We start from the raw sequence: 24,144 nt of genomic DNA, 5'->3' as shown, positions 1-24,144 counted from the left end.
TACATTTACTTACAGATACTTACATGTGATGTGTTTTGACCCCTTCGATTTTTTATTTTAATAATCTTTCCCTGGAAATAAGAGTGTAAAAAGTCTATCTTAGACTCTTAACTTTCTATGTTCATATTAATAAACTTTGTAATAGCTAGAATGATGTTGTGAAAGATAGCCTTTTTAAGTGTTTAACTAAAAAAATGCTTTTATGCGTTTTGTGTGTGAATGTTTTCAGGTTACTGATCCAGGCTGGTATAGATATAAACCGACAGACTAAATCAGGCACAGCGTTGCATGAAGCTGCTCTCTGTGGGAAAATCGAGGCTGTACGACTGTTGCTGGATGTGAGTATTTCATTATTATATGCATTATATTATGTATGGGGTCCAAAATGTACTTTTACCACCAATGACATGCATTCATTTTTTTTTTAAATATACTTGTATATAAAATATTTACCAGTCAATAAGATTGTGTGGGAAAGCTAAAGCTTGTTGAGGTGGAGGTGAAGGAGACAGGGGACGGAGAGTGACTGTGCAGCGCATGTAATTTATTCAGACACTTCAGAAACAAAAATATATCACGAGAGCTTTTCAGCTGAAACTCAGACTCAGATACAACACTTTAGCATGGCTTTCACGTGCACAGCTCACTTACCAGGCAGGGAATCTCTGCACTCACGCCCTCTGCATTTCACCCGTCTCTTGACTCACTGCAAAGTGCAAATACCTGTTAGTTCTCATTAACCAGCGTTTCCCTTACCATTCCCTTACCATTCCCCCGCACTCGCTTTCCACCTGCAGCTGCACAATAATTTTTTTTATTTTTTATTTATTATAATCAATGTTGAAAACGTCTCGGGTCACGACTGTAACCCTTTTTCCCAGAGAAGGGAATGAGACACTACGTCGATGACGACACTATGGGGAACACCTCTTAGCGTAACGTGTCTGAAGCATAAATTAAGCTAATCCAATCCTATTGGCGTTGCGTGATGACGTAGCGTGTGACGGCCAGCCTTGGCAGGGTTACTTTACAAATGTATTGCGTTACAGTTACAAATTACTTCATGAAAAAAGTATTCAGTAACGTAATCCAAGTACCACAATATGAAAGTAATGTAATCTGATTACTTTTGGATTACTTCAAGGTCACATATATAAATAAAGTCACGCAAGAAGAAATATATCTTTTTTTTTAAATCTTTTATTTATTAAGAATTTGGTCCGGTGTAAAATATTTGCAAAATATAAACTATTTAAGAAAATGTCATATAGCTGTAAGTAACTATGTTGTAGCTAAAAACCTATTAAAACTAAGCAATCATGTCGCATTTCCACAACTTGGGAACACACAGCCCTGAATATTTATGTAAAGGGATATACAGACATCTAGTGGCTACTGTGTGGTATTACAGATTATTTTTGTTTTATTTTTAACTAACATGTACAAGGAAAAAAACAAAAAACACAACATTTTAAATTTCTACACAATCTAAATATAAGTTTATTTTAAAATAGGCCTAGATGTTGACTAAAGCCGTGATCTTTCTTAATTTGCCTGACTAAACTTGGGGCGTTGGGAGTTCCCCTACGTTACCTAGGCAGCGAACATCCCGTTAAGTGAGAAGAGATTAAGAAAGGACATTTTGGTACAACCATGTTGTTTGCATTTTCTTCTTTGAAAACAAAATGTCAGCGGAATTTCCATGAATTGAAAGCGTTTTTGTCCCGCGGGCAACGTTTCTACTGGCAGCAGTGATTCATTCAGCGTCTGAGGAGATTGTAGACAGCTGTTATTTGCGCATGCACCAGCGACCGGGTCGCACACATGAGTCATTACTGGCAACAGAACCAGGAACTACTGTATAATCAAGCACCGCTTAATATAGTGTTATTATGCCAAAATAATGATTTATTAAGTTTTAAATTAAACCATTGTAATCCTGAATGTATTCCCCCTTTTTTCAAAATGTAACTATAATCTGATTGTAACGAATTACAGTTACTGGATTTTTGTATCCTGATTACATAACGCCGTTACATGTATTCCGTTACTCCCCAACCCTGGTGACGGCATACATGAAAGCTACAAAGGGACACCTGCACACAACAGCGTTAGCTTCGCGATGAAGCAAGCCGCTCCCAGGCAGGAGGAGGAGTGGCAAAGGGACACAGTGTCTCGTTCCCTTCTCAGGGAACAAGGGTTACAGTCGTAACCCGAGACGTTCCCTTTCGAGGAAACTCGCACTGCATTGATGACGACACTATGGGGTACAAAATACCCACTATGCCACAGCTTCACTGCCTGTCCCAGTGTGAAGCTGTCTCAGGCACAACTAGGACGAGAGCACTTGTGCGCCGGGTGTAGAGGGGAGGACCAGACTATAAAATCTCATGAATGTATGCGGAGTGGTCCAGTCAGCCGCATCACATACCTCATGAATAGGTGCCCCTGAAAGGAGGACTCTAGAGGACGCCATGCCTCTGGTAGAGTGAGCCCTCACAGCCAAAGGTGAAGGCAAACTGCGCGCCTGAACAATGCAGTTACTGATGGTCTGTTTGGATGCGGGAAGCCCCTTCTTGGCCTACCCTAAACACAGCAGCAACTGGTCAGCCTTCCTCCACTGAGAAGACCTCTGAACATAGATGTTTAGTGCTCTGACAGGGCAGAGTAAATTAAGTCCCCCATCTTCCGCCGTCACATGAGGTGGGGGATGAAATGCCTGCAGAACCGCCGACCTCGCCATATTAGATGGCACCTTAGGGACATAGCCCGGTCTAGGGTGCAAGATGGCCTTAATTCTCCCAGGAGCAAACTCCAGGCATTGTGGAGATATGGAGAGCGCCTAGAGATCTCCTACTCTCTTAAGAGAGGTGATGGCAAGGAAAAAGACCACCTTAAGCAACAGGTTCTTGGCCTCAGCCGACTCCAGAGGTTCGAAGGGGGCCTCAACCAGCTCTTCAAGGACCACTGCCAGGTCCCATGTGGGACCACAGGAGGATCTGTTGCGCCAGTCTGGAAAGAGTGCGCAATCTCAGACCCCCCTAGTGGTTTAAATAGGACACCACTGACACATTGTCTGTTTTTAAAAGAACGTAGTGACCTTTGAGGTCTGGTAGGAAGCTACTCAGAGCCCGGAATACCGCCAACATCTTTAGGTAGTTTATGTGCCAAGAAGGGTCCTGCCACAGACCTCTTGTAAAGCCCATCCATGACCGCACCCCAGCCCGTGAGGGATGCGTCTGTCGAAACGGCTTTCCAGCGACATGACGCTCCAAACACAGGACCTTGGGACAGAAACCAAGGTTTCTTCCACATTGATAGGGAACAAAGGCATCTGAACGTAACCCTTAACATGCGAAACGAATTTCCCCTCAGGGAAAACCCCTTGGTTTTCAAACACCACTGTAGGGCTTTTATGTGCAGCAGGCCAAAAGGTATCACGTTGGACCGATTCAGATGTCTTAGATCTAAAAATGGACACAACCCTCCATCCTTCTGGATGTTACACTATGAAGTACCGGCTGTAGAACCCGGACTCCCTGTCTGGTGGAGGAACATATTCTATGGCCTCCTTTACCAGCAGCGAGTTAACTTCCTGTTCTAAAACCCGACCCTGCTCTGGGTCTACTGCAGTTCTGACCACCCCGTTGAACTTCGGTGGGCGGACCCGGAACTGCAGACTGTACCCTCTTTCTACAGTGCGCAGGATCTGGTGTCAGTTGAAGGGTTGTTCCCTTGGTGAATTTTACACAACTCATTGTGTAAGTCTGGAAAGAACGGCAAACACGTTCTTTCCAGAACGGAAGGCTGTGATCGGTGCTGCAGGAAGCGCTCATCAAGCTTGCTTGTAGCCTGCGCCTCCTGCCTCTCTTGTGGCCAACTGATGTTAAGTTTGGCCACAGCACGCGTCACAACCTCCACGAGCTCCTCATATGCTCATGTGCAGATTGAAATGGCACGTTTGATTCATTTAGATCCCCTGCCGCGATGCTGAGCACGTCTACATCTGAGTCAGACAGCTGCAGCACCCGGCTCTCAACCCGAGCGGAAGAAGCCGCGGGGCGGGCTTCCACATGGGGAGTGAAGGGATCTGAGCTATTAGATGAGGACCGAGAAAGTGCCGAAGCAGCCTCTGCTAACTCTCTCTGCGAGCCCCATGATCTGAGCTGCTGCGCCGCCTCGGCGGATGCGGGACACCCACCGCGGGGAGTGCAAGCCTGGCCGGCTTCATCAAATACATCTAGGCGGGAGCGCAGCACTCTGATAGATAGTGCTTCACAGTGGCCCCCTCAAGGGCTGCCTGGACGTCCTGCACTCCCAAGCAGTACACACACATATCATGATAAAATGTGATAAAACGAGGGCAGGGATGCACACACTTTTTAAACTGCTCGCTTGCCATTTCACAATATATATATCACAAACAACACCAAATAGACAATTAACATAACAGAGAGCGCTTGTTGAAGAGCAAAAGCTAACGCTGTTGTGTGTCGGCGTCCCTTTGTAGCTTCCGTGTATGCCGTCACACACTACGTCATCACGCAACGTTACATGCATTGTACAAGATGAGTCAGTCTCCATTTCTCTGTGAACCTTGTTGTGATAAATATTCCAAATCTGTGTGTGTTTGATATGAACACTGGTCGTGTTTGGGAGTTTGCTGGTATGTTAATGATCGTTATATACGTGAATGTGTTCATGTCTGTATTGTCAGTGTAATCACTATGTACCATGTGAATGTGTATTCTGGCTTTTCTCTTCAGAGTGGTATCAGTGCTGGGGTGAGGAACACATTCTGTCAGACAGCGCTGGATATTGTTAACCAGTTCACCACTACCCAAGCCAGCAAGGAGATCAAACAGATGCTAAGAGGTACAATGGGAGAAAAAACATAAATTCATACAGAAAGGTAGAGTCAAAGGCTTTCTGAACTCACTGGTATCTGTGTGTGTGTTTGTGTTTTCCTGCATACAGATGCATCGGCTGCTATGCAAGTGAAGGCTCTGAAGGATTACTGCAACAACTATGACCTTACAAGCCTCAATATTAAAACAGGCGACATCATCACGGTAAAGAAGCAATTATTTTACTGTAACAATGAAGCAAGTTTACACCCTGAGTCATGCACATATTTTTTGTATGCAGGAGTAGTGGTTCTTTACATACATTGCTATTCAAAAGTATGGGTCAGTATGATTAAAAAAAAGAAAGAAATTAATACTTTAATTTTATTCAGTAAGGATGCATTAAATTAATCAAAAGTGACAGTGAAGACATTTATAGAGTAACAAAATATTTCTATTTCAAATAAATCCTGTTCTTTTGAACTTTGTATTCATCAAAGAATCCTAAAAGAAATGCATCATATTTTCCACAAAAATATTAAGCAGCACAACTGTTTTCATTGATATTAATAAGAAATGTTTCTTGAGCAGCAAATCAGCATATTAGAATGATTTCTGAAGGATCATGTGACAAATTATACTGAAAATTCAGCTTTGCATCACAGGAATAAATTACATTCTATATATTATAATTGTCATGAACACTCTTCAAAGTCCATGAAAAATAATCAAAAATGAAAGATAACTGAGTGTTCGTGACAATAATATAAAATAGTTGTAACAATCTTAATAATATTACTGTTTTTTCCCCCCAAATAAATACAGCCTTTGTGAGCAAATAATAATATTTTAAAAGAAATGTTACTAACCCCAAACTTTTGAACAGTAGTGTGTGAGACATAAGTCGTATACTTTTTGGAAACCTGGGTTAGACCTAAAAGTCTTAATAACTTCATCCTTTTGGTAAGACTATACAATAAGCTTCTACTGTATATGTTAACATAAGTTAATGCAATGAAATAATAATGGGCAAAATACATTTTTTAAACCAAAATTATTTTTTGTTGCATGGTGCAGTGCAATGTATTGGTTGTTTTCAACTTCAGGCACATTCTGCAACATGTCTGTTTGCTCCTCAGGTCTTGGAGCAGCATTCTGATGGACGATGGAAGGGCTGTATCCATGATAACCGCACAGGAAATGACCGCGTGGGTTACTTTCCGTCCAACATGGTGGAAGTCATCAAAAGGGCAGGTGTGCCATCGCATCGTCACATGAGCCTTCTAGGATGTCATGTGACACATATGCACATTTTAATCCACTTTAAAATCAAGGTCAATCTGAAGCTCATCTACCTGGCATTTAAATGTTCATGTGTGTGTGGGTTCTGGTGAGTTTGTATTTAGTGCATGCATTTCTGCATATATATGAGTGTTTGTGTATTTGTTGTGTGTTTAGATTAGGGATGAGCATTTTGTTCATTTTGTCTTCTTGAGTACTCAATTGGTACATCAACCTGTTACTATTGGAACAAACTTCTAAGTTTAAGTATAGAGTGCATTAGCGCCCACCCCCTTTTTCAGCGGCACATATTTTTCCCATTAATTTTTTTATTTGAAAATCAGGAAAAAAATACATAGGTAAAAGACTGTGTACTTAACATCTTTATTGAGGGAAATAACTTAAATCCCATAAAGCATTGTGAATATCATAATTGGATTAAAAACTATTGAGAAACATAAAACAGCTAATTTCACAATTGCTGAACAGTAAGTGTTGAACAGTAAGTATTTTGAGAGCGTATAGATATTGACTCGATTACGCCATTCGCATTGCTTCATGGGAGTGGGCGGAGCTAACAAGATCTTTTGGTGCGTGTTGCTTTTTTGACTCTCTGATTGGTGTAATTTTCTATACAGCATCATGGGTAATGTTGTTTTTTCACCAGGAATTTCTCTATTAAACACGATTATTTAAAAAATAAGCTGAAATAATGTGGGCTGACGTCTTCAGTAGAAGCAAATGCCTTTGAATTATAACATTGTAGCTCACAGTAGGTCAGTCTTTAAGGGTTTATAAGTTATCGTTTTCAAAATCAAAAAGTTTTATATCCGGAACCTGGCTGTTGCACTCTATTAAACTTCCAAAAACATACTGTTTGTGCCACTGACATAAATGATACCTCAAATTATGAAGCTTGCTGAACAAAGTGATCAGATGATTGTTTCCCTAGAAGATTATAAACTTTGATGGAGCTGCTGTCTTCTGTGTCTTTAAATACATGAGTACTCAAGCCCAATCCTAGTGTATGTGTGTGGTTGTGTGGGTGGCTGTTCATTCGCTCTATATCAGGGTTGCCAGGTCTGCACAAGAAAACTAGCCCAACTGCTAAATCAAAACTATCCCAATCACTTTCAAAACTATCCCAATCGCATTCCCCGGTAAAAATCACGTTCCAGGGGGTAAAAAACGCATTCTGGGGAGGGGAATGCTTCAACCCGCGGACTACAAAAACAACCGCGGCAACAGTGTAAAACCGTAGATTTGGCAACACTGTTCTATATCCAACTGCCCTGCCCTTTATCACCAGTCAAGTGATTCTAATTAGAGGCGTCAGCTCGAAGACATGAAAGAGAGGGAGTGAAAAAGAGGGCAGATGAGAGTGGCTCATTTATCTGTCACTGTTCGGTCATCTCTGCGTCCACCTGTACCATCGTTTCCATGCCCCCCTTCATTTCCTTTCAACTCACATCAGTGGATTCACACTTCTGCACATTCACACACATGCAAACAGGCTTTCACACATTTATACATGCAGATCAGTGGCGACTGCTGCTTCTCAAGAGTGAAGAAACAACATCACTTATCAATGTCAGAATATGTACTCAGATTTACTTTGTTCTGGTGTTTGTAATTTGCTATTTAATAAAAAACATTAAAGAGAAGCTGAGCTTCTAGTCAAGATAAAAATGACAGTGATTAAAACTAGGGCTGCGTGATTAAAACAAAATTGTGATGTGGCTTAGTGCGCATCCCAAAGTTTGTGATTTAATTAAATAAATATATGGGCTGCATGTTTCAGAGTTAAGTTCGGCACTGTGTTGCATGGAGTTCATGATCCAGGGTTTTTGTGTCTCAGAGCGGCTCAGTTCACACAGTAAAAGCTGCTCCACATTAACTCATCTCCACATCTGCTCTGAGTTTGGGTTGCTTAATGTGTGTTTGGGAATGCAGCATGTGCCAACAATCTTCTCAAACTTTAGAAATGCTTATAAACCAGCTTATGCCAATAAAAGAGAAGCATTACTTTTTTTTTTTTTTTGAATACCCTTTTTTACGGTAAGATATTAGTGTATAATAATTTTAATAATATTATTTCTTAAAGTGCCCCTATTATGCTATTTTAAAGTTTCCTAATGTTGTTTTGGAGTCTCCTACAACTGGTTTACATGCATCAAAGGTAAAAAAACTGGTCAAAGGTCATTTCCTCATAATATACATTTGCACATCACCACATTTTCAATAATTCTCAAACGACTCATCAGATGAATCAATCTCTCTAAATCCCTCCTTTCTGCTAGCTACTCTGCTCTGGTTGGCCAGACAGCTCAGTCTGTTGTGAGTGGTTTACTGCGTACAGCGCGTGCGTGACAGCGTCAGGTCTGCATGTCCTGAGGCTTCCTACACCGTAAACTAAACACAGTAATGAACAATGACGTTGATATTACCATATCAATGTGAGCGCAAGTCCAATGATGAAACATTAGTTATTCAACCCAAACCTCCATCGCAAGGACGACTCGAGCAGGACATTTCTCAGTGATACACACAGTAATACAGATATGTGCCATAGACTCCAAGTGGGACTCTATGGACCATGTGTCCATGAAATTCATTATTACTTTATACTTTTTAAAAATGTTTACTTTAATATTGCATTGGTGTAAAGAGTACCTGAAACCCATACTTAAAAGTTAAAGTAGAAATATTGTTAAGCCTCATCTACGGCTGAAGCCACATCCTTATCTCATATATGAAACACTTACGATTCAGCAACTACCTGCTAATGCATTTGCGTAAAGTAGACTTTTTGACAAGTTGGTGTGAATAAGGGCAAAACGCACAAGATATAATACCTTCAATACCCTGTAGATGGCGATATCGCTTCTTTTGTAGAAGAAATAAACTACTGCAAAAAAAGTCAGGTGCTTGCAAAATGTAATGAGTAACTGCATACCTCATCACAAATGCATTGGAATATTTTGAATATGTTCAAAAATGAAGTCAAGTAGAGACTAAAGGTTGCTAATTTCTACCAGAAAGACTCAGAGGGCAAGTGCATGTTTACATAATATTTATTTCATAAAGTATTAACAGATGGTAGTGAGCTACAATGATTCATATATAGTTATTATTATAAAAAAGTTCTTTGGCTTAGGCCCCGTCCTTAATCCAGATCCTGGGGGAAGCAGATTCGGGCTGATCCTGCCGAAAGATGAAGGCAGGGGCAGAGGCCACCCCCAGACGGATGGACAGGGACCAACCTGGTAGAGGTGGGGAGGATGGAGAGGGACGTCCGCCTCATCAACCGCCAATGTAAAAGAGAAAGTTCAGCACTCATATTCCAAGTGTCAAGCAGTGATTGGCCAGACCTCATAGTTATGAATGAATGACGTAGCATTAGAGTCTTTCTGGTAGAACCTACGCTAAAGCTTTCATATATTTGATACTCAAAGTACAAAGTAGCCAAAAAGATACTTAAGCACATAATTACATTTTCTCAAATACTTTACACCACTGCAATATGAAATGCACCAATATTGAAATGTTACATATACTGATTGATGTACACATTCCAACACACTTCAAATCCCCATTTCCTCCCTTTTCGTGCATGAATGTAGTCTGCATGCATAACACATAGATCAGTTATAAATTTGGTGTTTTTGGGAATGCATTTCAAGTATGTTTTGTGAAAATAGCATGCATGAGTATAGTTCTTTTTTTTTTGTTTTCTAAAGTGTTAATTTTCATCTTGCATGTTAACTTACAGGGTAAATATAAGCTCAGCCATAGAGTTAGATATTTTTGCTTGAACATGTTTTGTTTTGTGTTTCCTTTCCTGTTTTTTTGTTGTTCTTGTTGTTGTTGTTTGTGTTTTTTTGGTGTCGCCTGTTGTTCTGTTGTACCCAGGTCCCTCGACCCAACAGTATCTTAAGATACAGATCCGTCCGCCAGCAATTGGTTCAGTTGTCATGGTGAACGGTGACTGCTCCCACATTTTTTCTCTGCCCCTCACTCCCCCACCCCCTCCTACCCAGCCCCTTACCCATCAGCCCCTCTTCACCTCATTTGGCTATAATATGCCTACCTGCAGCACAATTGGGTATGAACCAGCCTCCTCCTGCTCAGAGGAGCCACAAAAAGAGACAGGTATAAACACACACATACAGTCAGAAAAATACACATTTACCCGTCATAAGCATATCATATCATACACCTGGCTTTTTTTTAAACTTCATGACCATAGTAAAATGGAGTAAACAGGATGTGAATCTGAATGTCTTTGAGAAAGTTGGATGTGTAACATACAAAATTAGCAGTATCAGAGATATTTGTGTGAAGAACATGTCCAGGCCATATTTACCCCAAGAAAAAAGTAAAACAAATGATGTTTTCCAAGTTTTGTGGTAGAATTATTATTATTTGTTTAACTGCTGTGACTTTTTTAAATGTCTATTTAGCATAATTATTTTCCCTAAATTCTCTTTATCATATAGTGCAAAAAAGTATCACAGTTAGTTTGAAAAAGTAATTATATATTATATACATATATATTTTAAAGAAATTAATACTTCTATTGAGCAATTATGAATTAAATTGATTAAGAGTGATAGTATTGTTTAAAAAAATATATTTATTTAAAATAAATGCTGTTCTTTTGAACTTTCTATTCAATAAAGAATCCTGAAATCAGTTTCCACAAAAATATTAAGCATTTTCAGCATTAATAATAAGAAATGTGCCTTGAGCACCTAACCAGCATATTTTACAAGCGATGATCATGTATTATTAGCCTTTTTATTTAAATAAAACAAATTGTATTACAGTACTTTTTTTTCTGTAATACTGCAGAAATGACTATATTACAGTCATGAGAAATCTTGGTAGCACTTTATTTTACAGTCCTGTTTCCCATGTACATACTATGTACTTATTATAATTACAATAACTAGGTACTAACTCTGAACCTACCCTTAAACCTGACCTTAACCCATATAGTTACTGCACCTTATATTACCCAGTACTTTCTTTAATACACTGTAAGTACACATAGCCTACTGTAAAATAAAGTGCAATAATTTCAGTGCTAGACATTACATTTCACAGCTAACTAAAGTTTTGTAATTCATTAAGGGTTCTGAATATTTTTTGGTACTGTATTTACAAATATAACACACATGTTCATCAGCAAGGATCCCAGATTACTGTTGGATATGCTACAGTCCATTTGAACTGCCCCCAAATGATCCCTTTACTATCTGCTTCCTCTGTGTGTATCTGGTTTTGCAAATTAGGAGCTTGCAAAGCAATGTATTTCATTCCTACCTCACTATGATTGTGTGTGTGTGTGTGTGTGTGTGTGTGTGATATATTTCAGGCTCAAGGGGATCCGTTTCCAGCCCTCATGGTTCTCCAACCCTCAGCGGCCAGCAAAGCAGCACAAATGAGGAGATTTGGGTTCTGAGAAAACCTTTAGCTGGTAAAGACACAGTTTTTCAATGGACAGTTGATGTGACGTGAGCAGTGACCTGTAGCGTGATATGCTATACTTTATCTAAAACGATTTATATTTATTTATGTTTATTATATTTGCTGCTAATATGGTCTCATATTAACTGGGAAACTACCTGGGATATTTACACTTTTAAAAATATACACTAACGTTCAAAAATTTGGGAGTCAGTAAAATGTTTTCAATGTTTTTGAAAGAAGTCTCTTATGGTCACCCAGAAAGCATTTATTTGATCAGAAAAACAGTAATACAGTTATGTTGTGAAATATTAATGCAATTTAATAACTGTTTAGAATATATTTTAAAATGTAATTTATTCCTGTGATGCAAGGCTGTATTTTCAGCATCATTACTCCAGTCTTCAGTGTCACATGATCCTTCAGAAATCATTCTAATATGCTGATTTGATGCTCAGGAAACATTTCTTATTATTATCAATTATTATTATCAATGTATGAAACAGTTGTGCTGCTTAATATTTGTTATATGTGGTATAGCTTTTTTTTTTTTTTTTGGATTGTTTGACGAATTGAAAGTTTAAAAGAACAGCATTTGAAACAGAAGTCTTTTGTAATATTATAAAAGTCTTTACTGTTTGTATTTTTACCAATTTAAGGTGTCCTTGTTGAATAAAAGTATTCTTTCAACAAAAAATATCCTACTGACCCCAAACTTTTGAACGGTATAGTTTATAAATATATAAATAAAAAGGACTATTTAATTGGATTCCAAACCTTTAAAGTCTCTCTGTGGTGAAAAACGTTTATATGTCTATGTGGTGTTATTAATGACAAACCATGTGCAAATTCACAAACCTTGTAACCAATCAGATCAATGTGTGATCGTCAACGAGTGGATCTCTGAGCTGGTGTGAGTGAGTGGAGGCGGGGCTAATTTGCATATTCATAGAACCCCATATTCTAAATGAGGCAAGGGTGTAGAGTTACATTCAAGCAATGAAGAAAAAAATTGTAAATATGTCATTTTGGTGATCAAAGGTGAGTTTTAAGGGATAATATGATTGACTACAGGGGGGCTTTAAGATTTTATTTTTTCCATGGAAAATAAAAGGAAATATATTGCAGAATATTTGACCTGCTCTTTTTCATACAATTAAAGAAATAGACAGTGATTCACATGGTCAAGCTCTTAAAAGGAAGAAAGCACATTAAGTACAATGCACAATATTCCAAGTCTTCTGAAGCAATACAATACCATAGGATGATAAAAAGACATTTAAGTGGTTATTCACTGAAAATATCATCAAATCTCATTTCTGGATTCATTTGTGGTGCTTCAAGAGCCGTCGCGACAGACATCAGTGATGTTATTTGTGGCTCTTATGCATGTCGGGACATAATACGCTTAAATGTTTTGAAATTACAGAAGATCCAAAAAAAAAGAAGTTTGTTTTAAGTTATCTGTCAACAACCTAAATATGGTTACACTTTATTTCAATATTCCACTTAAGACATTCTACTGACTATAAATAACTTTGCAACTTTTTTAGAGTATTAGAAGACTGTTAGGTCAGGGTTAGGGGTGACAGTCAACTTATACTGGAATGACTGCTAGTTGACATGTAGTTGCAAAGTTACTTACAGTTAGTAGAATGTCTATCGATAGAATGTACTATCTTAATAAAGTATATGCACAAACATGGACATACTTCACGTTTTTTTTATTTCTGGTTTCTTGCATGATAACTTGTACCTGCCAGCAGGGGGCAGCATGGGCAGCACAGGCAGTCTGACCAGTGGACGTTCATCTACTAGCGGACAAAGCAGTAATGCCAACGCTCACCTCACCAACTCACCAGTGCCCGTGCCGACCACCCCCACACACTCACCCGGAGTTAACACACATGGCCTCAATGTGCCGGGACTGCATGCTCAGGCCGAGGGCGTGAAGGTGCGGCGCACACAAAGACCATAGATGCACACGAGGACAGATGTGTAAATTCTCTCTTTGTCTGTCTTTCTCTCTATTTCTCACATTACTGATCATGTATGTGTGCATTTGCGTGTGTGTTTTAGCTGTTGGCCACGGTGCTGTCCCAGTCAGCCAAAGCAAAAGAACATCTTATGGACCAATCACAGTCTTTAGATCCTAATTCAGGTACTACGAAATGTATACCAACAATCTCAGATCTAACTTCACTTTTCTTGTACAATTACTGGTGTCCAAGTGAATTTTAGGGGATGTATGAAGTCAGCAAAACAATCTATTGATTTATAATTTTTCGAAGAGTGTGTTTGCACTTTGTTTCTTTCAAATAAATGCCCCTGGCTTGATGTTTTGCTATAAAATGCCATAAGATCAATTTTAAAAGTGTGTGCAAATACTTTTGGTAGCCATTGTAATTTATATTGAATTTTATGCATTTAAAACCAATATTTACATTCAAATATTAGACTGATCTTAGAATACAGGTTTGTCTCATTATGTCTCATTTGTACACATCTCATATATCCATTGTTCAATGCCTCCAAATGTTTTAATAAGCCCATACGTGTATTCAAAGTCCTGTTAATTAAAAATATGAATCGTTAATTGGTTTTCATTTTATTCACTTTTTTGCTGTAGTGTCTTCTCCGCGCACTCAGAGTGCATCTGCTGCCCCGCGCCAGCAAAAGAAAAAACCCTTTGTGGATCCATTGCTCCAGAGGAAAGATGAAGTTTCAGCTGAGAGCAAGGCAAGTGTGTGTGTGGTGGCACAGATTTGTTCATGTGAATCATAATGTGTCTATATTTGTTAGTGTGTTAATGAGAATAAATATTAGTATGAAAGTAAAATTGATTAATCACTTATAAACAGATAGGCTACTTTTCTAAAGTTTGGGAAAGTTTTATACTGTGTATGTATATATATATATATATATATATATATATATATATATATATATATATATATATATATATAAAATAAATCTTTTATTCTCAACAGGCTGCATTTATGTGTTTACAGTACAGTAATATTGTGAAGTATTATTATAATTTAAAATAACATTTTTTCTAATGGGATATATTTGTATGTGTAATTTATTCCTGTGATGCAAAGCATCATTACTCCAGTCTTCAGTGTCACTAGCCTGACTACGTCAGACTTCGTACTTCCGCTCAATTTCAGTTTGCTTCTGTACTCAGTCAGTCTGAGATAGCGACCTATCTCCCAGTTTTCCTCCGGCCTCAAAACAGCCGGCCAATCAACGAACAGAGGGCGGGCTGAAAGCCGTGACGTAGACGCTGATTGTACCGTGGATGCGTAGATTTACTTCACATAATCTGCAAAAGTCGTTCACAGCCATGTTCACTCCGGTATTTCGCTCGATGGTTTTGTTTTCGCATCATACATGTGTTTACAGTGGAAGTTCGATGCGGCTGAGCCGGCGCATAACACACGTCATAACCAAACGTTATGTGATTGGCTTATGGGTAACCAATGATTTTAAACTTCAGACAAGCTTCAGACCATGTCACATGATCCTTCAGAAATCATTCTATTCTGATTTGTTGCTCAATAAACATTTCTTATTATTATCAATGTTAAAAAAAGTTGTGCTACTTTTTTTGCTGAAACTGTGATACATTTTTTAGGATTCTTTGATGAATAGAAAGTTCAAAAGAACATTACTTATTTGAAATGGAAATAATTGTCATGTCTTTATTGTCACTTGTGCATGCGTGCCTGTTTAAGGGTTACTATATTCAGATATATCAGGGTTTACTTAAGGTGTTTCAAATAATATATCCAAAAAACACTGTATTTCTATGGTATGTTTGGTTAGTGATATATGATTTTGAAGCAAGAATATTTTTTGCTGCCACACAGTGGTTTTAGTGTGTACTACATGACACACTTTCATCCTAGGACTTGGAATCATGATACTGTCAAAGCAATATCTGAATTATTGATGCGTTTCCGTCTTTCCCTGCCATACTGTGTTTGTTTGTGTGTGTGTGTGTGTGTGTGTGTGTGTGTGTGTGTGTGTGTGTGTGTGTGTGTGTGTGTGTGTGTGTGTTTGTGTTGTAGAGCTCAGAGGCTGTTGTTGAATGGCTCACTAGTGCACAGCTGCAGTTCTACACGGCAAACTTTCTCACTGCTGGTTATGACCTGCAGACCATTAGCAGAATGACACCAGAGGTAACACAAATAGTTCTATAACTTAACTTAAAAAGGAATAGTTCACTTAAATTAAAATTCTGTTTGTGTGTGTGTGTGTGTGTGTGTGTGTGTGTGTGTGTACCCCACAGGACCTCACTGCTATTGGGGTGACAAAACCAGGGCACAGGAAGAAAATGCTTTCAGAGATCAGCAAAATGAACATCCCAGACTGGATACCTCAAGAGAAACCAGTAAGAGAAATAAAGTCAGGTTCCAGAAGTCTGGAACTCATAATATAATTTAAACATATAATAAAAAAGAAATAAAAAAAGAAAGCTTTATTATAAAAAAAAATTATAAAAAAAACGAAGACAAAATATTTATCTGTATACTATCTTTGTTTCACACCAAATAAGCACATTTGTGACGTTTATTGTAGAACATGATTTTCAGGTTTTGTGTAGTCATTGAAGCAAAAGAAGGATAAACCAAATATGAGTAAAAGGGTTTTGCTGATAATATTTTTTTTTTTCTTTGAAAAGTCAAAATTATTATTTCATTAGGTTTTAGACTTTTGGACCCCACTGTATGTATATATATATACACAAACTTGCTGTTCAAATCCGTTACTAAATATCTGTGTAACTTTGTAGCCCAGTCTGGCTGAGTGGCTGTCTGCAATTGCTCTGAATCAATATTACCAGACTCTGGTTCAAAACGGCTACGACAATATGGACTTCATTAGTGATATTACTCTGGAGGACCTAAAGGAGATCGGCATCACTAAACTAGGCATGTATACTACAAATAATTATATTTAATAATATTTATAATAAAAAATAAAACATTCTTGATATCCCTGCTGAAAAGACTGGCATAGTTGATCACTAGTATATTGTGTTTTGGATGATGTTCTCTAGTGAGGGATGCATGTGCTGGTATGGCCAAGCATGGCCATATTGAATAGCATGAGGAATAAGTGGACATTTGAACGCTCAGGAGCACAGAAATGGAACAAGTTGGATGTTAGATGTATATTATATGCAGGTTTTAGCCATAAAGTTAAAAAAACATTCTTTGTTCCTCTGTGGTGACACGAGTACTTTCAAGAAGAAGCTGACACACATCTTCCCTCAGCTCTTTACTTAAACCACAATCAAAAGCACTTACTAAACTAAATGTTTTTCTCTTACTTTATGTAATTTTACTTCTGGTTTAGATGTTTTACTATTTTTTTTTTAATTTAGCATTGTGGTTTTGTGAGTACTTTTGGATCTTGTATGAAAAACTTTTAATGTTCCTCACTTGTGAGAAGGATGATAATAGCGTCTGCTGAATGTTAATAGTGATATGGTTTCTTTGAGTCTTCTTTTATGCATGATGTTTTTGTCTAATTTTACATATATCAGTTTTAATGTTTATGATGCATTTGTGCCCAATGCCAATTTCAGGGTACCAGGTGCCATTAATGCTGGTAAAATAACAATGAAAATAAGTCAGGTTTTTTGTTGTTTTTTGGTCAAAATAAACAATATGACTACACTGATCCACCATTAGTATTTATGTTGGTCTTTTCATCAGGGAAAAGATTACAGGTTTAACCTCACAAACAAAAATAATTACTGTCCACCTCTTTTTTTCTTTCCCACTTAGGACACCAGAAGAAGTTGATGTTAGCTGTCAAACGACTGAGTGAATCTCCAGAAGCAGACATTCCCACCAAGGAGAGCCAGATAGAAGAAAGCACAGACTCAAAACAATCATTAGAAACCAGCACAGAACCAGATGTGAACTCCGTCCCCTCTGTTCGAATACGTAAAAGAACAGAAGGCCGTGGCTCTCCCCGGCACAGCACCCATGGGCGAGGCATACAAAGAGCTAATGCCCCTCCTCCTCTGAGAAAACCTAGCTCAATTGAGAGTCCCACCCCAACACCTCCACACACCCCTACTAAAGGCAGAACCTCATCTTCTGCTTCAAATTCTCCTTCACACATCCCTTCCTCCCCGTTAAAAACACAGAGCAGGGCCAGAGGGCCTTGTGACTCTCCCCGTTTGCATGCTCACGCTCGTAATGTTCCATTACTTTGCCTACCACCTGAAGGAGAAACCGAAGAGGGCAATGGTCAAACTCCATCCCAGCCAAGAAGTGGACAGTATATCGTTACTGATGCTGAGCATGACTTACCTTTGCCAGACTCCTCCGTGAAATACGCAACACTAGGTGGACACAGGGTCACTCCTTGCAGTTCAGCGAAAGCCTCTGGTGAAACCCTTGACATCAACAGTGTCAATCGCAGTCAGTCATTCGCTACAGCTCGGCCTCGCAGACGGACTCGTCCTCCAACTCCACCAAAACGCTCGTGCTCTTCCATTTCCACTGGTAACCTGGCTGATGAAGCTGTGGCTGATGATGTTATGTCTGGCGAAAAAAGGGCTAACAATTTGCTACTCAATGTGACATACAGGGAGCGCAGACGTAGCGATTGTGGAATTGCCTCTGAAAAAACTTCATCTGGGGGCAGCGTTAGAGACATTGCTGCCATGCTTGAAATGTCCAATCTTGGAAGCAGTGGTAAAGGAAGTGGTTATTTGCAGGTAATTAAACAGTTACTCTCAAAATAAAACAATCATTCTGTGGTCAACTTTAAGATTCAGAGCAATTATTGCTGATTATTGCAATCTACCTGACATCAGAATCGTCCCTATTTACTTTCTTAAATAGTTCCTGGACTCATTTTTATTAGTTAAATAGCAATGTTTTACGCATGCTTAGGTATGTATTGATGCCTAACTGAGTTTTGATGTTTTACCTGTTCTTCAGGCAAGCCAAAACCTCCTTCGGCAGAACCGAGAAGTTCTGAATTCCGATGCAGATAGTCGCCGCCGCACAATCAGTGAATTTTACGACTCTCAAAAGCAGCCTGACAATGATGTACAAGAGGCTGAGATGAGCCGAGCCATGCAGGACCTCACACATCATGGACCAGCACCTTGTGAATCCCACCCAATTAAACAGGCCCCTGAGCCACGTCCACGTTCCATGATCACTCATCTGGAAGGAGTTGTTTCTTCTCTGCCACAAGAGGAGTGGTCACGGATGGATGCCACTGCAACTTTGAGAAGACCACGACCTCCACATTATTCAGATAGTGAACATTTTAACCTGACAGAAACGAGTACGATAAAGCGAAGGCCCAAAGCATTGGCTCCACCACAGAGTAACGGCACTGATGGAGATGGGCTAGAGAACTTTCGGAGAAGACCTGTATCAGAAGCTTGCATTGGAGATGGTGGAAGGGAGGCAGAACTGCAACACGACAGCTTTGGCTCTCTTCCCAGACAAATACTGAAACCCCCAGTTTCACCTAAACCAGCAATGGCACTTCGCAAATTCGATCCCCCAACTCCTTCAAGGAGGGTTCCATTACCTGGACCAGAAGGTCAACATAGCCCAGGTAAGAATGTTATCTATGAGGTCATTGTGTTCCTTATATTATCTCACCCTTTGTCCTGCAAACTGGCAAACAAGCATAAATCAGCCTAGCAAGCCAACATAGAAATGTATGCATTTTATGGGTATTTTTAGACAGCAGTTCAATGAAACCAGGTCCTCTGTTTAGCTTGATATCAACAGAGATATTTTCTGAATGGATTTAACAAAGTTGTACATTACATGGTTTCTTTGTCTCTTTATAGTGGAGATTAAGAAAATCCCCCCTCCAGTATCTCCCAAGCCAAGTCCACCTCCTACACTGCCCAAACCTGTAAAAATCAAGCCAATCCATACCACTGGAACTCCCGGCTCTCCTCAGGCTGATGTTCTCAGCCCATCTAGTGCCTCCTTCAGCCCTGCTTCAATTGAACAACTGGAACATCTACCACAGACTTTGAGTCCGGTCACCCCAAAACCAATGGAGGGAAGCATGCTGTCTCCACGTCCAGCAACTTCTCCAGCTCAGAGCCCACAGACACCCCAGACACCCCAAACCCCACAAACACCCTCTACACCAGGTTCAGCTCCAGTGAAGCCCCCAAGGTCCTCCATGGCTGGTCTCTCAGTGGACATCCCAAGCCCTCTGGAAGTGGAGTTGCCTGGAGTAGACATGCAAAAGAGGCTTAGAGAAGTAGAAAAACAGAGAGAGGAAGATGAAGTGAGGAAGCAAGAAAGAGTAGAGGAAGTCGGAATTGCTAGAATGGAAAGGGCAGGTCTGATCCAGGTTGATCCAACATTTCAAGGTGAACAAGGCCTGATTTCAGGTTCCTCAGCAGGGAGTCATTTCAAAGAGACAGGGGAGGGCGCAGAACCGGTGGTAATGAGAAGAAGGAAGGTAGGCGTAGCCAGACAGACACAAGTAGAGGGTGAACCACAAGATGGAGTTGGAAAAACAGAGGTGGAAAGCCAAGGGTTATTGATAGCTGGTTCAGGGAACATGGTGCAACTCAGACTGGAGGAGACCAGTGCGTCCCTGGCTGCTGCTCTGGAGGTAGTGGAGGAGAAGATTAAGAAGGATGACAGGTATAAAAGTAGATGTTTCTAGACACTAAAACAAATTATGTTCTTCCTCCTTGGCACTTAGCAGTCTCTTCATTGCATGATGATGATGTTACTTGTTGAAACTCACCATTCTTTTTCTTCTACTTTCTGTTTCTTTTCCTCTTCAGCTCCATTGTGGACAACAAGAGCACAGTTAACATTCTCGATGACATTGGCAGCATGTTTGATGACCTTGCGGACCAGTTGGATGCCATGTTAGATTAAAAATGAAATAATATATTAGATTCCTTAGGAAGTGTGAAACACACAAGCTTCACTTTCTCAGTGTGGACAACCGAAACCAACTTTGATGCCTCAGCAGTATTGGAATCTCGATAGGGCAAATTAAGCTCTTCCATTCTAACGTGTGTAAAAGTCTACAGTTGAGCATCTCAGAGAAAAGCCTAAGATCTAAATTTTGACTAACATCATTCTCCACCTTTTCATTCTCCACCAGCTTTTCGTCTTACTCTAGTGGCCAGAATAGGTACTGCAAGTACATATCCTGACCTGCAAATATGGCCTGCTGTCTTGCTGCTTCCAGAGATAAGCACAATTTTAAGAGAGACTATGTGACAAGCTTTCTAAATATCATTAAGCAGAGAAATGCTTATATGTGTGAGTGTGTGTATATGTGTGTACAATATGTGGGGTGAGAGTTCGATGAATATTTCTTTTTAAAGGCAGTGCAAAGAGCAGTAAATGTACATCATATTCTCTTTGATGATGTTAGGAAGCTGTATTGCTCTTTTCCAAATCTCTGCTGAGAGCTTGTCCACAAGTAAAGGGGAGCTTTGAATTTCACCTTGTGGTCTTCAGCTGGACAAGTTACTGAAAAACACTTGGTTTGGACAAAAAAATTGAAGAGCACAGTCCCATTTATGACCCTGAAAATATTATGACTTTTTTGGACTATTTCTTTGATCCCTTGAAGTATAATGAAGAAAAGCTTTGGACTTAAAGAGGTATATTGTAATCTTTACGTATGTTATTGTTGTTGCTGTTGTTGTTGTTGTTGTTGTTGTCAGTGTGTGTGAATGTTTGACTGTGTAGTGTAGTTTTTGCATTGACAAATCCCACCCTGCCCAAGGTGTAATACATAGATATAGACAGAATTCAGAATAAGACGCTGGAAAAGAGTAGTGTATATATGACATATAGGTTATAGTTATCATTGATAGTCTAGAGTATGGAATGCATCAATATGGAATGATACAGACACCTGCTCATTCCTAATGTGCTCTAATAAGTGTTTATGTGTGTGTTTGTTTGTGTGTTTGGAGGGGAGGTCTGTTTGAGAGTGAGAGAATAAGGAAGTGTGTGTTTATAGTTCTAGGAAAGAGATAGTATGTTTGTCTTCTCTTACAAAAATGTACCATGTTTTTGGACATGGTACCATGGTATTTTTGAAATATCTTGGATGACAATGTATTGTATATTCTACAGTACATGAATATGGTGATTATACAGTACCATGGTACAGTACCAAGTACTGTTGTATTATCATCTGATACCACAGTACCACCACAGTACTTTTTGTAAGGGCTGAGAGTATTGATCTCTTGGACAGTGCAATTATTCCTGTTTTGTCATGCAAACAAAAAAGACTTGCTGACAGAAGAAGTTGCATATTCCATACAAGTGGCTAAAATTAGATAATTTAATACTGTCATTGCAAGATGTATAAGACTACAGAGCAATATTTTTGATCCATGCACCATGTTATTAATTTAGCTTTATAAGTAATACTTTAAAACCAGCCATCTGGGATACAACATAACTGAGTATTTTCCGACAATCATGACAATTTTGTCCTTGATTATGACCCTGCGAAGTCAATGGAATAGATGTTGGAGTATACAATCTTTTACAGTGTAAAACTGTGTAATAATCAGTTGTTATTTTGTGTAAACCTTCAGATGGCTAATGTGTTTGTCTGACCCTGGTGAAAAAATCATCAAAGACCTCTTCCATGTAAAAAGCATTGAGAATATGTGGAATTAATATAAATAAATTGTTATGAATATAACCATAGTGACATCTGAGAGTTTTGTAAAGTATTTTATAATTGGACATATATTATATCACATTATATTTTGGTTTGCATCATATTTAAGGAATGTTATTAAACTTTTTATGGTTTTATTTGAGGTAGCTTAAAATATGCATAATAATATGCAATTGTCTTCCAAAAATAATATTCAGAATTATCTTAATTATCTTAAACACTGTTTAGAATACCAGGTTTCCCAAACACTCCCCCATCTTCCATTGGTTGGAAAAACAGATAGTCCCACCCCAAACACATGCCATTGGTTGAGCCAATGTTACTATTATAGTTGGTTAGTTTTTGCATGCATAATAATGCTAACATTTCTTTATTGTATTATTTCCTAGTTATTTGATCAGTGTCTAGTTTTCTGGAGGGATTTTAAAAGAAAGGGGCATAGATTCTTTTAACCTCCTGTCAGGCACATTACAGCCACTATTTAGGTGTAAGGTGTTGTACATTTTTGGACTACTGTATCCTATGGAGATATATATTTACTTTACAATTTTAATATAGGCTATATCACTTATAAATTATTAAATACAAAATGAATAGTAGTTATTACAATTAATGTGGTTTGGAAGGTAAAATGTAACAAAAAAATAAAAATATTATCAGAAAATCAACGTGCCTAATAATTATAATAGATTGCCTCTGTATCTGGCTTATTCTTTTTATAGAATTAACTGATTTTTATACTGTTGTGCAGTAATTTGGGCACTACATTTGTCTTTAAACAGTTTGACATTAAGTATTGGAATATGCTTTCAAAATTGTGTGCATTCATTATGCTTTTGTTACATTTATTTGAATATAATTGACATACCTTTTATATATTACACATGCACTGTAAATGTTAGAAGCACTTTAGTACACTACCCCTGCTGTAGGCCATTGCTTAGAAAAAAAGTTTCTCTTTTAAATGTATTTATGCATCAGTCTAATCAAATAAGCAAATTTGTGTCATTGATCATGAGACTCGTTTTTGGATGATTTGGATGGTTTTTAAATGTGAGTTTTATTATTTAATTAGAAGGAATACATGTTAAAAGCCCAAATATTAAATATTTAAGGTATCTATCCCTGCAGCCGGAACCAGAAGAGATTTGTCATCATTTACCATAAATGGGCAAGTAAGTGTGATGCATCTGTTCAGATGGGTTGTTATTGGCTGTGACATTCTTTTATATATTTTAACCCATATAAAATGGCGCTTCATGTTAGAAAGTATGTTTTGGTGTTATTATTACGTAGTTATACATTAAGTTAACTATAAAGTGTCTCTATGTTGTGAAAAAATGCTCCTTTACCGAGATCCCAACCCTAACCCTAAGCATTTGTGCACATTTCAATGAACTACAGCACCATGTTTCCTGTTCCATTGATGGAATGACAGAGATATGTGGGTAATGTAGTTTAAAACGTTTAGTAATGAAACAATAAATGTTAAATAAATAATATCTTTAATGGACAACTGGATATCTAAATATGTTCATTGTACAAACATTTATGACATACTTGAGCAACAGTCTGAAATTTTATATTTTACTGAGAGAAAACCTTTATGTCAGCTTTCCATATATGTCTGAAAACAGTGCCCAACATAATTTAGTTAACATAGCATAAGCAGTTGTCCTGCCGATTTTGTCTTTGATACACTAACCGGACTTGAATTGTGCATTTGTTTGCTCTTCCGGGGCCGTTGCAGGGCCCCTGGGGTGGAATGTATGTGCAACATTTGTTGCATTTTTGTCCCAAACATCATTAACCAGATCCAAATATTTAGGTCCTAAGTAAAATAATCATGGTA

At 38.6% G+C, this 24,144-nt stretch overlaps 1 protein-coding gene across 1 annotated transcript in view; it reads left to right on the top strand.

Moving 5' to 3' along the window:
* Window positions 1–22,417, top strand: part of LOC309495088 (caskin-1) — a 54,590-nt gene extending 32,173 nt beyond the window's left edge. Inside the window, exons 7-22 of the mRNA XM_082164634.1 lie at window positions 230–338; window positions 4,767–4,875; window positions 4,978–5,072; window positions 5,987–6,101; window positions 10,041–10,280; window positions 11,509–11,610; window positions 13,364–13,554; window positions 13,680–13,761; window positions 14,230–14,339; window positions 15,677–15,787; window positions 15,898–15,999; window positions 16,402–16,540; window positions 17,402–18,345; window positions 18,572–19,205; window positions 19,447–20,266; window positions 20,413–22,417. Of these exons, the coding sequence (XP_082020760.1) occupies window positions 230–338; window positions 4,767–4,875; window positions 4,978–5,072; window positions 5,987–6,101; window positions 10,041–10,280; window positions 11,509–11,610; window positions 13,364–13,554; window positions 13,680–13,761; window positions 14,230–14,339; window positions 15,677–15,787; window positions 15,898–15,999; window positions 16,402–16,540; window positions 17,402–18,345; window positions 18,572–19,205; window positions 19,447–20,266; window positions 20,413–20,509 (4,000 nt within the window). The 3' untranslated portion in view covers window positions 20,510–22,417. The remainder of the gene's footprint in view (window positions 1–229; window positions 339–4,766; window positions 4,876–4,977; window positions 5,073–5,986; window positions 6,102–10,040; window positions 10,281–11,508; window positions 11,611–13,363; window positions 13,555–13,679; window positions 13,762–14,229; window positions 14,340–15,676; window positions 15,788–15,897; window positions 16,000–16,401; window positions 16,541–17,401; window positions 18,346–18,571; window positions 19,206–19,446; window positions 20,267–20,412) is intronic.
* Window positions 22,418–24,144: the final 1,727 nt, after the last annotated feature.

Source organism: Leuciscus leuciscus (genome assembly GCF_965113295.1).
Source record: "Leuciscus leuciscus genome assembly, chromosome: 3".
Lineage (NCBI taxonomy): Eukaryota > Metazoa > Chordata > Actinopteri > Cypriniformes > Leuciscidae > Leuciscus > Leuciscus leuciscus.
Note: the sequence above shows the minus strand (reverse complement) of the source record. Positions and strands in the feature narration are given on the sequence as shown.